This window comes from Hylaeus anthracinus, unplaced genomic scaffold (assembly GCF_026225885.1).
Source record: "Hylaeus anthracinus isolate JK02 unplaced genomic scaffold, UHH_iyHylAnth1.0_haploid 11985, whole genome shotgun sequence".
Lineage (NCBI taxonomy): Eukaryota > Metazoa > Arthropoda > Insecta > Hymenoptera > Colletidae > Hylaeus > Hylaeus anthracinus.
The window spans coordinates 1,288,858-1,307,079 of NW_026534333.1; the positions used below are offsets into that span (position 1 = coordinate 1,288,858).

Here is an 18,222-nt window from a genome sequence, read left to right on the forward strand (position 1 = left end):
AGGAAAGTGGAGATCTGGCAATGTCAAACTTGGATAGCAGAATGAAATAGTATTACTTTACAGATAGACAAATTATTTTCACATATATGCTCATATGTGGCACAAGAAGCAATGGACTCACAGTTCATTGCAACGTTATGTTATCGTAATGTTTTTTAAATTATTGAACAGCTATCTATCCAATACCCAAAACCGTGGTATTTCACATTACTATACTCTCTCTCTCATGTTTCTACCTTCTTTTCTATGAGAGCACACACTGCAATTAGATACGAACAAGTATGACGGTAAAAATTCGAACTGATCGAAGCACCGAATGGAGAATGCATTTGAATTAAATACACTAACCAAGAGCTTAAACGCAAATTCCATTGAGAACGAAAAAGGATCTGAAATCGCTAATTGTCCGGGCGTCTTTCGCGATCGAGTGGTTTTTTCGCTTGATCGAAACAAGGCTCGGCCGAGTTACGATTATACGTAGCGTTTAGATGTTTCTGGGCCTTATGTGTCGGTGATCGATGCCATAAGAGTGTCTTTCGATCATTGTGTACTTACTTCGAATTCCGAGTCGATGCATCGTCGGCATTCCCAATATCGTAACACGTGTTACGCGAGAGATTCAAGTTTTAGTTTAAACTCTAATTTATAGTAGCTCTTACTATAGTGGCATAATTTCAATTGTGGAGCACCGACTCTAAAATATAAAAGTAGTAACATTCGAAAGAAAATTTTTCTTTTGTTAATAAGCTCCAATCATTCAAATTGTTTCTGAACACTTTTGAGTAAGACACTCTGTGTGTTATATCGAGAACATAACTGCTTAAATTAATGAATTTACTCAACGAATAACTTATAATCTGCACAAGGTGTTCCTAATGCAAGGTACTAATAATATCAATACCCTGTATAATTTTTTACAAGTGCGATACAAAAATAATTATACAGTGAAAGTACCAAAGTTATATATATATATATATATTGGAATATTTCCACCGTTAGATGTCTGTTGCTAACAATCCTAACAAAGAGCATTATGTCAGCAGTTAAACCTGGCGTTTAACGTCGTTCTCTTATTTAACATTTGTTACTCCTTTTGCAATGGTAATTTGTGTACAATATTTTTTTGTTACAAGTGACACTGATCTCCTTTAATAGTTCCACTTTACACTCGAGTAAAGAATGATATATTAATTATTTAATAATGCCTATTGAATGAATTCAGTGTGTAACACGAGATAGTCTATAAATTGAAAGACTATGAAATATACTCTGCAATTGAATCTTCGCGTATCATCGTTTACGACTAGAGAGAAAAAGAGTGGTGCGTCTTAAAAAAAAAAAGAACAAGCATGCCTTAGACATTCCGTGAGAAAATCGATTCGCGTCGACGCTATCCGTGCCCCAATTCTTTTTTTTTTTTTTTTTTATTTATTCGTAGCTCTCGAAGAGTCATCACGGCCTCTCGTACTTTCCGTCTAGCTCGCTGCATCCGTCGTGTTCGAAGAAGGGGGGGGACGGAATCAGCGAGCTCGTGAATTTATTATTCCGACGCACGAAAGAGAATGGCATCGAGAACCTCGCAATAAACACCAAAACAAACCAAAGAAAAGCAAAACAAAAGCAAGAAAAAACGAAAAGAAAGATCCCTTCACCGAGATCCGGGCCCCGATCGTAAACTCTAAGTATAATATTAAATGCTTCCAATACTGTACTATTAAAAATTTATTATTACGACATTTTTATGATTTTATTCGTTCGGACGCGTAGGTAAGCGGTATATATATAATATATATATAATCTACAGATCGATAATACTCGAGAATGTATTTTATAACGGTTTATGCCTCTTTTTATTTACACGTACCACGAGTGACAAGTGATATATATATTATATTATATTATATATATTGTTATTGATAATGATCGATGAAAAAAAAAAGAAGACGAAGGAAACGACGACTTATATACGGGGGATACAAAACGATAGATCTTGTACGTCGCGCTAAAAAAAAAAAAAAGAAAAAAAAAGAAAAAGAAAACTAGTGTCGTGTTCGGCCGAGCGGGGCGCCACCGTTGCATTTCCTCCGCGTCTAGAAGCTCCGGTTATCCGCGACAGGCATCGTGTCCGTACTACGAAAATGGGAAATCCCAAGATATGATGCTTAATAATACTCATTTATTATAGTGTTAATAGTTAAGAAATATATTTTTATATTATTATAATATTACGACACGATATAGTACTAATCGATCGCCGCGGATCCGTGAAACCGCGATCAAATCTGTTCCTCGGCTGGTACAGACAACGGGAGAATCGAATATTTTTTATTTCCTAGTTTCGAGCCTCGATCATAACCTACAACGTTCCTGTGCAATCGCTTTGTTATTTTTCTTCGTTGTTTTTCTCTGCAATTATGTTTTCTTCGCACTTGTTTTCCTTTTTTTTTTTCTATTATTATTATTATTATTATGATTATTATTATCATTAACGTTATTATTTATATATCTATTTCGATCGCTTTTAATACCAGTTCACCGTCATTCCTGAAACTTTTTCTACGGTTTTCGTAATAGCAATCTACCCGCGCAATCAGTTTCGACGATTCAAAGTGATCATCCTTGGTTTACGTTCGCGAAGAAGATAATAAAAGATAAAGCCTCGATTCTGTACTTTCGAATACTTTCACGACCAACGGGTTTAGGACATCAGGAAAGGAAAAGCAGGAAACTTACGAAGACAATATTACATACGTATAAGTGACTAAACGAAGAATAAAAGAAAAAATATATATATATATAAATACATGAATATATAAATATAAATATAGATCTATAAAGATAGAAATATTTGCTCTGATTCGGGAGTATTTGCAAACCTGCTCGCCTCGATGTATGTATGTACGTATTAAAATAAAATAACACAGACTACTACAGCGTAATTTTGCCAGGCTTTCGCGCATCGGCATCGGTTATGTCTCCGTTACTTCCTACACTAATTACACGAGAACTAAAGGGAATAAAAGTAAATAAAATAGATTAAATACTCGTAAAGAAAAAGAAAAAAAAAATAAGCAACACGAGAAAGCGAGGAGAGAAATACGAAAAAAAAAGATGAAAAAAAAATTGTTAATGATTGTTGATGCAACGATTTAAAAATGAGCACCGTACGATGCCTTCCGTGAACGACCGAGCTTGCCTAGTTACCGAGATAAAATAACAATTCGATGATTCGATCTCGAAATGAATTCTCTCGTCGAAAGTATACATTACTCCCGCGATGCTTCTTTCAAGCCGCCAAATATATTCCCTCTATCGTTGTTTGTTTGCTGGACGTATAAATATAAAATAGAATCAAATAGCGAAAGCGATGCAAAAGTAATCATATTACGATTGACGTAACGAGAAAATTATTATAATTTTCCTCTCGTTCCCCCTGTCATCATGAATTTAATTTTTAATTATTCCGTGTAAACGACGAATTGTGATTTTTATCTGGGCTCAAAGCACGCGGGAGTAATAATTATGTTCGCTTTAAGCTGTACTCGACGAACACTGGTGGTTATGCTACGAGCTTTCCATGACTACGTTACACGAGCAGCGTCGAATTAAGATTTCGTAGATCCCTAGGCTACAGGTATTGTCAGTTTCCAATAATATTAAAAACAAAAAAATGAATTAAATATTTTGTACAGAATAAAAATAATTTTTTTTTTTCAAATAATTTAAAAATATAATGTAAAAATTTGACACGAAACATCCGGTGAGTGATCCGTTTCCACTGCAAGATAAAGTCACAACGTGATAACAAATTTTTTTTCATTATCTATTTACGCTATTTTGTGTACCGACAAGTATGACACAAAACTGTTCGTAAAGTTGTGACTTCGTATCGCGTGAAAACGAATTATAACCCCTGGAAACCTCCTTATGGGAGTCAACTTGGGCCGTAGTCCCCTAAAGTCCCATCTCTTAATTCGGCTCTGTATATAAGCACCAGAATTGTGCGTGTGTGCGTGTAAAAAAAAAAAACGTATGCGTGTATATGCGTGGTATGTGCAGAAAGAAAATACTCGGAGAAATACGGCAGGACAATAATAATACCGTTTCGTTTAGAGGTTAGAAAGCGTAAGCATTATACAATAGTACATGTACATTGTAATTGTAAATGAATAAATTGCCAAATGCAGCCTGGCAACAGAGACGGGCAAAGTTCTTGTTTGAATAACAATTTTTAATAACGGACAAAGGGTGGTGCAACCTATTGTCCTTTGTTCGTTGGATAAATACTCGAATTTGAATGATATAAATACTATGAATATGGGATTATAAATATTGCAAAGTACGATTATAATTAATTTCACTTTTGGCGAATAGGAACTCATCAGTGCAACTGTTCGATCGAATAAAGGTTGAGAATAAATCGCTGCGCTGTGTTTTTATTCGTCATTTATTATTCGAATGAAACGTTGCCCATCTCTGGCTAGCTCACGTGTATACATACACGCGTGCGTGTGTGTGTGTACGCGTGTGTACACAGTACAGCATGTATGTACATAAATAATACATTCGTAAGGCTACATTTAGTCGCCAGGAATAGCGATGCGAATGTGTTGTAACGGCGAAGCGTAAAATATGCTGTAGATATTCGAGAGTGAACGGTGGGGGGGAAAAAAATGAAAACCGGAAGTTCTAGGCTGCGTGGTGGATGCAGTGCCTTCTCCGGGTGAAACGATCTCGTTATCGAAGTAAACGATTGCAGACAACTCGGTAATTTGTACGATAACGCGACGATCGTGTAAATTCTTTTAATGGCGTGCAATTTAAACGAGGATTTAAATTGTTAATTCTCGATAATTCGGTTCGAAAATTGTTTGCTGTAATTTTCATAATTTGTAATTTCTTGCTACGATAACGCAGGGAAAATTTATATTTATTATTCGATGAATTGAATATGTGTAATATGAGTTTGCCTAATTTGAAATGCATTTTGGAACCTTTTCGGGGAAGGGACACGTTCTTGCGATTAGATCACCGATAATTGTTATAAAAGTACGTTATTCTAGTGTAAAACGATCCTTTTTAAAATTCGATCGTTCTCGATGGGCATTCGACGTAGAAAAAAAAAGAAAAAAAGATATATATATATATAAATAAATATATTGTAATGGAAGAGTCGTTGAAAGGATCGAATACTGCACGCACCATGCGGCCAACTTTCGAAGCACGAATCACTGAATTCGGCTCGAATGGTAACGAGCCGAGCCTGTTACACTGCGGAAAGAAGCAGAAAAGCAAAAAAGGGAAAGAAATTAAAATAATGTATTGTGACGAAGTTCCATCCATAATAAATAAATGAAAATATTATACAGTTAGGCCGACTTTTCCGCCAGTTCGTGCCTTTTTTCTGCAGGGAGAGAGATTGCAGTTTTGGAATCGATCTGAATGTATGCTAATGTTGTACTACTTACCCGTCTATTTGATAGGAAGCAGACGCAGGGAAAGGGGGAGAGAAAGAACGAGCAAAGTAAGCCAAACTTCGATGTAGAGTAACGCGAAACGGGCGGATTGAAAGAAAGGATTGAGAATCAAGTGTGTCTTGTGTAATATTCACGATGAACGTTACGAGCACGCTGATTCTTTCGAATAACGAGAGTAAACGAGTAAGGTAATCGATGAAACGAAAGGAAAAGAAAAGAGGTGCGAGATGAACTGTAAGCAGAATAACCGAGTGACACAAATAATGAAGGGAGAACGTGTAGCGTGAAAGGAGAGAAAAAAAAATGAACGCGTGTATATGCGTGAAAGGTGGAACGAAAGGGAGAGAGAGAAAGAGAGAGAATTCTAGCAATTGTTGAACGTTCATTAAATTGTCCTCGTTTCACGATGTAATAAAAGCTATTTTACTTTGACATCGATGTTGAATTTCCTTGATTGGCACGCTTCTAACTCCTTGGACCGCGTGACGCAACGATTGGCAACCGATTAATGCGAGTTCGCAAGACCCTTTATGTTTCTGTGCAATCATATGTACGGCACGACGTGCGGCAATCGATATGTTAATTTTTCGGCTCTCGTTTTATTTTTATTTAACTTTGTATCTTCGACATTATATTGTATTTACATAAAAATATAAATTTTATATAATCTAGACGGTTTGCAGAGACTAGGCTTTCCTTTTCATTCCGCGCAACACGACAGTGTATCGAACTTCGCTATGCAGATCGAGAAGTTTTTCTTTCAATTTATATTTGCAATCGTACTTACATTCTGGGAACTATTTCTAAATAACTAAATTAATTCATACGGATTGTTTAATTTACAAAGATAAAGGAACATTTATGAGACTTCAATTTTTTTTTAAACTCAATCGAAATTGAATTTTATTGATAAACTTTACACACTGCTTAATGTAATTCCTTTTATAAATAAATAACAGATTTATAATTTCTTCTGTAGCTTGTCATATACTATACATGGACGAATAAAATAGTTTCCTTTAAAATTAGGATTACTTTACATAGCAAGTTTTAGACACTGAATATCTACAGCATCCCCTTTATATCTATTCAGTTGGCTTAACAGATGTAATTTTGGTTGCTCACAATGAATTGTATGCAATTCATATGCACTGCATATGTTTAATAGTATAGGTTCCTGTAAACTTTTTACAGGGTTTTTTGTAATTGCACTTTCATATAAGTGTACTGCTGCTTTCAATTGGCCTGTATATAAAAGGCAAACAGCCATGTTATTAGTTAACACGACATTCGAAGGATCCATTGTAGCTGCAGCTTTGAAGCATGTATACGCATCTTGAAAGGCATTCTGTGCTACTGCCATTAATCCTCTGTTCATCAACTCTCTGACGCTTAAACCACTGTCCTGTTTCTTTTGCGTGATAAGTAATTTCTCTGCTGCTGAAACATCTCCCAAAAATAAACGTAACCTCCCTATACTCGATTTTAGAGCATCTAATTCTTCGGCAGTCCAATCGGGAAATTCGCATAGTTTTTCTAAAATGTCTATAGCCAGGACATAATTCTTCGTGCTGACTGCACAATTAGCAACAGATATAAGGACTCTTAATTTTCTGCCTTTCCATAGTCGCAAAGCATCTCTTTGCTCGGCCGCGTTAACTTTAATACGAGATCCATCTCCACAGAGTCCAGCATTAAAATTAGCTATTATTTGATTTACTGTGGCTAGAACCTTAAATAAATTATCCAGTGCTTGCTTTGGTTTCTTGCAATACAATGGTATTTCAGCTAAAAGTAATCTAAAGGAAAAGGAAGCCATAGAACCTGGCCTAGTACCATAAAGTTCAGGATAAAATGTAAAGTACATATCAGGCTTGTCTAAATTACCAAATGGTTTCGATTCGTTCTCTAATACATCTACTTGCCTAAGTTTAGTCAGTAAAGCAAGCCTTGTGAACCATAATTGCAAAGAATGCGGGGTATGCTTGCTCGGCTGGTTTATCTTGCCATATCCTTGAGCATATACAGCTAAAAGTCTTCCTGATAAATTAATTGCTGCTTTGTAACAGCCAGCCTGTATTAAGTTTCTCAAGCCACGTTCATCCTGTGTTACATCGGATGCAGTAAGTACATTCCTGTGAATATTTTCATCTTCACCCAGAAAATGAATGGCAGTACTTTTTATTAAATCAGGCATGTCTCCTTGTATTGCCAGTCCTGGCATTGTTAAGTTATCTCTGTCGAGGGAATTAGATCCAGTAGTCGACGTAGCGATACTCCGTAAGACTTTTCGTGTCTGTTCGGATGGTATCCAGATATCTTTGTGCATATCGTTCATGGCACTATGATCGGGTCGCTCGTTACCACTGGAACGATTAGTCATTAATTCGAAATCTGGAATTCTGCTCACAGAACCACCTTGTACTTCAAAAAAATCTTGTTTCTTCGGTGAAACGATCTCGTCGAATATCGTACGGGACGCATTCTCGAAATAACGACTGATATCGGCCTCCGTCTCTTTCATAACCTCTCCAGAAATTTCAGATTTCAGTTTCGTTGATGTTTCATCACTTTCAGCCATTCTATATGTAACATTAAAAATCATTTGGTTTCGTTTGCTAACAATTTATTCATATAAATTTATGACTACATGTTAATTATTATAAACCTTACGTTATATGCAAACCTGGACGTCAACTGTCAAAATCAGATGGAGACATTTTGTCACAAGCTACGTACATATGTGATAGCAGTTTTATAGTACAGTTCAGAAAGCACAGGGTGCTTTCCAATTGGAATATCCCTAGAAACTTTCGTACACATGGCGACAAAAGTTGCGTTCCAATTACTCCAATTTGAGCCAAAGATGAGCGATATCGCGATATGCTTGTTTCGTTTCCTTCTTTGGAAAATGTTCAAAAGAGAAAACGAGACAAACATGTCAGCAAACTTCAGATTTATTCGAATCCTAGGGTTTTGCCCATCACTGGGTTTTTGACATGCGCAAAGTTGATCTATCTCGCAACATGTTTCCTGATGTTTCCATTTCCAGCAGTTTCCAGAAGCAGTTGGAAACAGTTCACATAGTTTCATACAGTTTCACAGTCAATCACAAACCATAACAGTAGATCAACCTAGATCAACCGTGATACATCAAAGCAAAGGTAGATTTTTCACCGTATTTATACCGTAATTTAAAATCAAAATTGAGTTGATTCCGGCTAGTTAGGACACGTGGGAACTGTATATTTAATACCGAAGTTGGAAACAGACAAATAAGTGATGTGACGTTAATAATACAGTGGATTTTATTATATATTATTTATTTACTATTATCTACAAAGTATTTGAATTAACATACCATTTAATTGTTATCTCTATATGATTGAATTAATTCATGTTTTTGTTCAGATTTGTATACAATGACACATCAGTGCAATTGTGGAGAAACACACAACGAAGGAGAGTTGGGTTTACAATATAATTTAAATACAAAAATTGATATAGAAAATGTAGAGTGTTTAAACGAATACCGGGATGGTAGTGGTGCTACTGTATTTAAACCATGGGAAGAGAGATTAGATAGAAATAAAGTAAGTACCATATTTGTGCAAGTTGGTTTTCTATTAAATTTAGCCTTTCTGTACCATATATAAGTATAATTTCTACATTCTATCTAATCTTTTCTTTTTTTTCAGTATGTGGAAAGTGATATGGATAATGAACTTCTATTTAATATTCCGTATGTTTCCATATTTTAAACTGTATTTTCAAAGAAGTAAATATAATGTTCATTTCTCTTCAGTTTTACAGGAAATATAAAATTAAAAGGCCTCATTGTTATTGGAGGTGAAGATGATTTTCATCCAGATAAAGTAAAATTGTAAGTATTTCTTGGTCTTTAGTTTCAGAATACCAGAAACAAGGTTTTGTACAAGCATAAAATATTCTTCACTTTTTAATCAAATATCGAGTAAAATATTTTTTTCATAGATTTAAAAACAGACCTTTCATGACATTGGATGATGCAGCTACAACATCTGAGCAAGAATTTGAATTATGTGTTGATACACATGGAATACATGAATATTCTCTTAAGTATGTATATATGTATATATATGGTATTACATTACTTATTGAACTGTGCAAAGTTTTGATACGATATAGAGATTTACTGATCTTATTAAACTTTTGTTTGATATTCCAGAGTAGTCAAATTTTCATCAGTACATCACTTAAGTTTATATTTTACTGGAAGAGAAGGAGGAGACAAAATTAAAATTTATTATATTGGTTTAAGAGGGGAATGGTCCCCTGGTCATAAACATGGTGTCACTATCTGTACTTACGAATCACGACCACAGATACACGACCATCTACAGGATGTTGATCACGATGATATTGATAGAGCAATTACTTAATTTTGTGATGATAAACAAAATCTGAACTGTGTTACGAAATAAAGTATTTAAAAAATCCAATAAATAAATACTTATATTGAAATGAACAACTGTTTAATTTAATTAATAAAACATATTACTTACACACATACATGTACCGGTACTCTTTTAAAGCTACAGTACGGGCTTAGCAACCCCGAGGTACCCGAGCTAGAGGGGGGCCATTGGGTCCCCACAGAGATGAGAAGTTATTTCTTTTGTCATAGTTTGATTCCTTCCGCCATTCTATGTAAAAAAGTATCAGGGCAAAATGGTAAAAAGATAGCCTCGAAGATCTTTCTCCGTACGTGTGACGTCACACGCAGCGACCCTGATTCTGTAAAGGACGGAACATCCTTCTGTCTTCGTCGTATGCTTTCGGCTTCCCTGCTCGTGTAACACGAAGAAAACAATGAAACAAAACACCAAGCGGTTAGTGATCGATATTGATCACACACGCGAGCGATCGAATTTTATTTCTCATCGGGATAAACATCGAGAAACACGAGTTCAGTTCGACTCGGTTATATAAGGAGATTGTAAACAAAACAAAAAATTGAAGGAGAAAGTAAAGAAAGTTGAGGAACGAAATAAAAGAACCGATTCCTAATATTCGACGAATATTAGAAATAATAGTTTTCGACCGAATACTCTTGATCGTACAAGAGGAGGGAAATAAACACGAGGCAATAATTGTATTCGACAAGATCTCCCCTTCCCCTCCTTCTAAGCATTCATCAAAGAGATAATAACTTGGTGAACTGAAAGCGACTGAAAGTATCTGTCTACATCGAATCCAGTTCAGTATTCACGTACCAGCCGTCCAGCACGACAGTAGCATTCATAATGAGCGATCAAAGCAACAACACTGTGATCAATTTTGGAGCAGGACCGGCCAAACTTCCAGCTCAGGTATCGCGAAGAAATTATCACGTTTTCAAATTATATTTTTCTTTCTTGCAAAAACAATAACTTGTCGGTGTTAAATACAAATAATCTAATTTTTATGAATTTCAAACTAGTATTACAATTACGGGAATTATCGAAACGAAATAAAATAAAAATCAATCAATGATTTCCTGTCTCTTTCTTCCTGGTAATAAAATACTTTGATTGGCGTTTTCACTTTAATTAAAGAATACTATTCGTGTTAAATAATATAATTGATAGAAGCTGTTTCGTACTCTTCACACGATACTTGAAGTTGTAAGATATTTTTTAAAATTTCGAAAAATAAATATTAAGAATTAGATAAGCTTCCGCTAGAATATCCACGTTAGAAAATTTGTAACATATTTCGTTTCAGTGCGACAGCTTAGGATTAGCCAAATAATTTGAATGATAATATACATTAATACAACATTGTTTGCTTGAAGGTCATTCATTCATTCATTCCACTATCGCACATGCCTCTTATTAACGTCTGCGTCAATTTGACGAATATCGAATCGAGTATCATCACATCTAATACTTTGCCCGTTTCAAAAAATTAATTTATTATTTATTATTTGATATTAATTTATAAATTTTCGAAAACTATCGAAAACATTTTCCAAATAAAGTAAACCGGGGTTGTCCGTTTACGATTTGAGGAACTACTTCGTTATTTTTCCGAAAGGTAGAATCTTTTCGTTCTTCGATGTTGAAATATAAGCGTATTGCTAAAAAGTAAAATTACATTCGTCGATCGCAAATATCGATAACGATAACTTTTCTTATAGGTGTTGAAAGATGTGCAAAGGGAATTGCTTGCATACAGTAATACTCAAGTTAGTATTTTAGAGCTGAGTCATAGATCAAATGACTTCAAAAATGTTATCGAGGATGCTCAAGCAACGTTGCGAAAAATATTGTAAGTTAGTATGAAAAATGAAAAAAAAAAAAAAAAGGGAACAGAACAGAAATTAAATCTTACCAAAAATTAGACTTAAGATATAACTTATTTCCATCGATTTTAAATAAACAGATTGTACTATTTATTTGGAGTTATGCGAGTTATGTAAATGTTTCAGACACATTCCCGAGAATTACAAAATTCTGTTTATGCAAGGAGGAGGAACAGGGCTATTTGCGGCTGTTCCTTTAAATATGATGACAACTGGCACCGCGGACTACGTAGTGACTGGTAAATTCTGAGTCCTCTATGTCGGAATTTTTACGCTCTTTATCCTCGAATTAAAGCAAAATTAGATATCGTCACGTTAATATTAAGGGTACTTACGTTAACGAAAAATAAATCTTTGAGGCTCATGGTCGGCCAAGGCAGCGAAAGAGGCAGCAAAGTATGGGAAAGTGAACTTGGTTTTGCCAAAAACGACGAAATATACCGAGGTTCCCGATCCCTCTACTTGGAACTTGGACCCAAATGCATCTTACGTTTATTACTGTGCTAATGAGACAGTTCACGGTAAAGATATAATAAAATTAAAGTAGAACGCATAGATGACTATCAGTTCAGGGAAAATTGTGGATAAAATTTATTGAATTCTTTAAGGTGTTGAATTCCATTATATTCCCGAGACAAACGGGGTACCACTCGTTGGCGATATGTCGTCGAATATCCTTACAAGATCTCTAGACATTTCGAAAGTACGTAAACGTTAGATTTGATAACGGTAAAAAGAAAACAAAAATGATGAAATAGTAAATTGCAACATGTTTCTTAGTTTGCAGTGATATTTGCCGGCGCTCAGAAAAATATTGGCCCAGCTGGTGTAACACTTGCGATAGTGCGAGATGATATTCTTGGTCATGCTATGAAGATCTGTCCAACAGTACTAGATTTTACAGTCATGGCAGCTGATAACTCCTTACACAATACACCGCCAGTATTTCAGTAAGCAATCTCGATATAAACACGTAATAATGATATAAGGGATCGTCGATCACTAAGATGTTAATAGTCATTATTTATATTTGAATACATAAAGATTCATACATAACTTGGAACTCGAAATAACTATTCAAATAGAAAATTTTGATGTATACGCATTATTTTTATGAACACTCATATTGTTTTTTAGGATATATGTGGTTGGGTTAGTTTTCAAATGGATTGAAGAACACGGCGGCGTTGAAGGAATGGAAAAAATGGCAATTGTAAAAAGCCAGAAGATATACAACGTGATCGATCAGTCGAAAGGCTTTTACTCGTGCCCGGTTAAGCCAGATGTACGGAGCCGAATGAACGTTCCATTTAGGATAGGAAGAGACGATGAGGAACTGGAAAAAAGGTTCTTATCTGGCGCAAGCGCACGTGGAATGCTTCAGTTGAAAGGTCACAGGTCAGTGCACCGTAGAATACATTTTATGCAGCAACGATTATCATTAATTTCCCAATCACATATAGATACAGTGAATTGGACTTTCACAAATCTGGAAAAATTTAATTACAGATCCGTAGGAGGAATTCGAGCGTCTTTGTACAATGCTGTTACTGTAGAAGAGGCACAGAAACTGGCAGAGTATATGCAATGGTTCTACCAAGAACATTCTAATAAATCTTAGAAAAATGATGTTTATTAACATTACAAATATACTTTATAAAAAATAATTTGTATATACATATAAGATGCATATTAGATGTATATACATATAAGATGCATATAACAATAAGATTTACTATTTTGTTACGTATATCTCATAATATCGTATCCCGCAATATTTTTTTTTCCCCTTAGGGGCTGTAGCTATATTTCATTGTAGCTACAGTATGGGTTTAGCGATTCCGAGGTACACCCGTTACTACAGGGGGCTACATAGTCAAAATATACAATATACATTTTTTTAAATATTTTTAGTAATTTTAAAATTTATTAAGGAATAAATCAATCACATTTCAGTATCGATGTATTTTTACATCCGCAATTTTCTCTATCTTGAGCTACTCGAGTAGCATATATTATATCAAGTTGTCTTTCTAGACTAAAATTAGTCTCACGACATCCATCTATTACAGCTTTGGCCCACTGTAAGAAATATTTTATTACAACAATGAACAGTGATTAGAAAAAAAGATAAAATGAATTCATATTTAAATCTCTGACAGTGATTATGTTAACAACAAATTTTTATTGGCACCTCTTTCAGTTTTGCATGAATTACCTTAAAATATTCTTTCACTCTTTCCGATGTCCAACCAATTGGTGTTGCTTTTTGAAGATCTCTTAAATTATATAATTTATCTGCTAATTTGACAAGTTTAGCTTTGTAACTCAAGTTATGAGCATGTTCTATTTGTAGTCTCTTACGCTCTGCTTTCGGTAAAGTTTTGTCATCAGTTACTTCTCTGACAATATTACAAACCTCGCTACCAAATTCGTTTTCGATCTCTTCAAATGTAGTATCTGTATCTTCTACTGTATCATGCAACAGAGCTGCCAAAATTACAGCTGGGTCGTGAATATTACCTTCTTGTATCAATATATTTGCAACACCTGGAACAATTTTCTTTTAAATTTTTTCTTTATATTTTACATTAAAATTAGCCTAGATAAAATTAGTTTATTTCTATCTTCTATCTCCATAGCTTGATTATTTACAAAGCCTACTTTAAAAGATCACAAACCTATGGGATGATTTATGTATGGTGTTTCTTTTGGATCTTTTCTTCTTTGATCTTTGTGTTTTATTGCTGCAAAATTAGTGCATTTTATTACCAGTGTTAATAATTCTGCATTGGGCAATTCTTTGATACAAGATTTACAAGGTCCGTGTACACTAAACGGATCATTGTTGACAGATTCTGCATGACTATTGTTTTCCATAATTGATTTTCTCAGTAATGCCAAAATTTGTCACCTCATTTTTCATTTATCCATTTTTAAATATCGCAGGGTTATTTAAGCGTTACATAAGTTATGAACTTTGATAAGTTCAGAGTTCATTCACATAATAAAGTCTGGATTTTTATTAATAAAGAAAAGATAATTGGCTGTATGTGATGTGTCAGCTGATGCTGATCATGCTGGTGTGCTTAGTTATTTTCGAAACTTCACGATAGAGGAGCTAACGTTGCACGAGGGCGGTGCATCAAAACTTTGGCTGACTACGAGCTCTAGGTCCTTGCTAGGGAAATTTCTTAGCGGAGAACGCCATCTTCCCATTAGGGGGAATGGTAGCGAGTTGTCGGTCCGGTTGCCATCTCGTAGGCGTAGGTAGGCCCCAAGTATGCGGCAACCCATACTGGACGGTGTGTCGGTTCGGTTGCCATCTCGTAGGCGTAGAGGTACCCCTACCATGCGGCAACCTATGCCAGCCGGTTTGTCGGTGCGGTTGGCATTTCGCAGGCGCAGGGAGGCCCCTAGTATGCGGCAACCGATAGCGGCCGGTTTGTCGGTTCGGTTGCCATCTCGTAGGCGCGATGGTACCCCTACCATGCGGCAACCTATGCAAGCCGGTTTGTCGGTGCGGTTGCCATCTCGTAGGCGCAGCACCTTTGCACCTACGAGATAAATGGATAAATGTTAGTATCGTAAGACCGTATTGGAAAGACTTAAATCTAACCGACATAAATTCCTACGAACTAGTCATAAGCTAGCCAATATGTGTAAATAAGTTTAAGCAGTATTACATACTACTTTAGTTTGGTACCTTTATACTATTATTAATTATAGTTGTATGAGACAATGTAACTCTTAGGGAAACATGTAAAATGATATCATTTTAAACGTAATTCTGCTAAACAGACCTGTACAAAGTTGAAGTCTTAATAAACAAATAACTAGATGGCTATCCATGTAAATACAAACTTTGTTTACTATTAGATTAATAATGCAAGCATTAAATTAACGTCCCGAGTTGTTTACATACACACGCACTTGTTTCGACTCCATTTCTCAACGGACGGTTTTCGAATGCTCGAATTTCCGACTTGAGTTATCTATACTCGGTGAGCTACACTAATACTGGAGCGCGCCCCTGTGAGTTATTTGTCTTTGTTGTACAGTTCCTTCTAAAAATGAAGTAACAAATTTCGAAATGCCGTTTTCTAGATCATGGACGTGATAATCTACGCTCTAGTTCGATCCTAGATTCTTAAGTTCATGTTTCAGATCACAGTGCAACGCCAAAGTTTTCGATCATGACGGTAAACGGTTTACTTTTAACAAACGACGCAATAGTACAGACCAGTGGCAGAAACTATAGAGTATTGGACCATTAGATTGTTTGAACGAAAATATATAAAACGAAAGGCACGTACAAAATATAATGATAAATATAAATGAATTGGGAATGAAAAAAGAATTCACGCCGAGAAATAAATGATAGATAATAAACATAATTTATCAAGAGATAAATGATAAATACCAATTAATCGAAAATGAAAGAATGGATTGCAATAAATAAAGTACAGAAAAGGTGGCTCATTGATAATTATAGGATAACTGATATCGTAGATAGAGACTGGATGCGAATATAGAGATATTTTTCTCTATCTTCTTTATTAGAAACGATAGCGTAAAAGTTTACTTTACTTATCTCTGTTAAATGAAATGTCCCTCGAAATTGATTTCGAACATTCTTAAAAATTCTGACCAATCACGAACAGTACCGGAAAAAAATCTTCAAAACTGGAAGAGGTAAGCACCAACACGGTAAAATCTAAGTATAGATCCAAGTACAGAGAATATCAAATCTGTTAGACACAAAGTTTCACTGAAATTCATTCACCTGTTTAGACGCGATCTTGTTATCAGTCATCCGCGTATATCCACGCAACGCATGTACATACGTACAATTTCCGAAATACGTTTCTTCCTAACAGTCAAAACGCGAGCCGTGGGATCTTAAAACGCTTAATGAACGTAAACGAAATTCGTTTCAATTACAATATCCAGTCCCACAAGAATAAGAAGTGTAAGAAAAATGTCGGTTTCGTATGATTTTCAGCGTTAGATACAACGAATGAAAATAATACAGTCGAGGTTCCCTGCAAGAAAGAGTGGAGGATACGAGTTTAAAATTGCCTATCAGTAGGTGTCGTTATCATTATCGAGGTGTGGCTTCGATATCGATGAAGGTACTCGGAACCAGGTTTTTCCATCAGTCGCCTCAGGTATATATAAGACCCCACGCCTAACTAAATGTTTGCTAGTGCTCTGATTGCCTTTCGTACGAAACTTATTTTCCGATGTCCACGCGGTTCTTGCGAGGACGTGAAACGTAAAACGTAAACCAGTGATAAAGAATATTTCACGTTTAAAGAATACACGTCTATAGAATACACGTTTAATGGCGTCACGGATGAGCTTTTTCGAGTGCCGGTGAAGTTAATCAGTGTGAACGTTAGAATTGATCTCGAAAGTTGCCCTTAATTATTGTCGAACAGGTATATAAATAAAAGAAAATTAAAACCTAGTATCACAACGATACGGGCATTACTTACCAGAAACACGGACTGTTATTTACAGTTTTTCTTAACTTACCGAGTATAATTGGAACGCGTTGATAAGAAAGCTGCGTTTTTAAGTAGCTATCTTTGGGATTCGAATCGGGCTACGTCGAAATTCGGGTCACTGAACGAAAGACCATTGCGTAATCGAGTAGGAAGTGATAAATGTTTCTGGATCGTTTTCTTTTTGCTATAGTAATTAAAAACGATTGTTCCTTGAAATAATAACGGTGTTTTCGAGTAGTGATTATTTAAATTACTTATGTTCGTATGGAATGCACAAGGTTGTAACCATAGAGATATTATAGATAGAGAAGGGGAGATACGTAATGATAAGTGTTGTACCCTATCTATTATCTGTGCCTTGATTAACGTGAACGTAAAATCTATATGTAATTATTAGACTGAAGATATTTATGCAAATATACATTTTTACAGATACCGATGAAGAATTTAAATAAAAGTGATACTTTATTTACTAAACAGTATAACGCATGTTTTATATATTGTATTTTTCCATTTATGTAACTTGGATTCATGTAAGCACTCGCTATAAACGCATAAACATTCGCAGTCTAATAATTATTAAAAGTACAAACAAATATAAAAATGCGCTGACAAAGAGAGATAAAGTACCGTGGTTGTCTATCTCTTTTTAGCTGTTGTATTCTATACAGGGTGTCCCAAAAGTCGGGGAGGAGCCGGAAATGGGGGATAGCTGAGACGATTCTGAACAACAATTTCCTTTGCAAAAATGTCGGATGAGGCTTCGTTAATGAGATATTAAGAGAAAACCCCGACCAATCAGAGCGCGCGTAGACCGTTGGAGCGGCCGCGGTAGCGAAGGCTACGCGCTAGGTCGATGCTTCGATGCACGTCGAGTCACTTGTTCGCGTACAAGCGCGGCCGCCAA

General features: G+C 35.5%; 4 protein-coding genes across 4 annotated transcripts; 2 read left to right on the forward strand and 2 right to left on the reverse strand.

Annotated features, from left to right (window-relative positions):
- Positions 1-6,350: 6,350 nt before the first annotated feature.
- LOC128887014 (trafficking protein particle complex subunit 12) lies at positions 6,351-8,343 on the reverse strand. The gene is made up of 2 exons (XM_054142415.1): positions 8,151-8,343; positions 6,351-8,059 (listed from the first exon to the last, which is right to left on the reverse strand). The coding sequence occupies exon 2, from the start codon at positions 8,056-8,058 to the stop codon at positions 6,514-6,516; it is 1,545 nt and encodes a 514-aa protein (XP_053998390.1). The 5' UTR covers position 8,059; positions 8,151-8,343; the 3' UTR covers positions 6,351-6,513.
- A 160-nt stretch (positions 8,344-8,503) lies between these two features.
- LOC128887036 (PITH domain-containing protein GA19395) lies at positions 8,504-9,987 on the forward strand. The gene is made up of 6 exons (XM_054142465.1): positions 8,504-8,641; positions 8,889-9,070; positions 9,176-9,219; positions 9,283-9,360; positions 9,471-9,575; positions 9,685-9,987. The coding sequence occupies exons 2-6, from the start codon at positions 8,900-8,902 to the stop codon at positions 9,896-9,898; spliced, it is 612 nt and encodes a 203-aa protein (XP_053998440.1). The 5' UTR covers positions 8,504-8,641; positions 8,889-8,899; the 3' UTR covers positions 9,899-9,987.
- Positions 9,988-10,484: 497 nt separating this feature from the next.
- LOC128887024 (probable phosphoserine aminotransferase) lies at positions 10,485-13,490 on the forward strand. Its single transcript, XM_054142446.1, has 8 exons — positions 10,485-10,828; positions 11,638-11,768; positions 11,929-12,041; positions 12,162-12,323; positions 12,411-12,505; positions 12,583-12,752; positions 12,940-13,200; positions 13,312-13,490. The coding sequence occupies exons 1-8, from the start codon at positions 10,763-10,765 to the stop codon at positions 13,421-13,423; spliced, it is 1,110 nt and encodes a 369-aa protein (XP_053998421.1). The 5' UTR covers positions 10,485-10,762; the 3' UTR covers positions 13,424-13,490.
- A 33-nt stretch (positions 13,491-13,523) lies between these two features.
- LOC128887035 (guanosine-3',5'-bis(diphosphate) 3'-pyrophosphohydrolase MESH1) lies at positions 13,524-15,132 on the reverse strand. The gene is made up of 3 exons (XM_054142464.1): positions 14,484-15,132; positions 14,021-14,352; positions 13,524-13,884 (listed from the first exon to the last, which is right to left on the reverse strand). The coding sequence occupies exons 1-3, from the start codon at positions 14,680-14,682 to the stop codon at positions 13,744-13,746; spliced, it is 672 nt and encodes a 223-aa protein (XP_053998439.1). The 5' UTR covers positions 14,683-15,132; the 3' UTR covers positions 13,524-13,743.
- Positions 15,133-18,222: the final 3,090 nt, after the last annotated feature.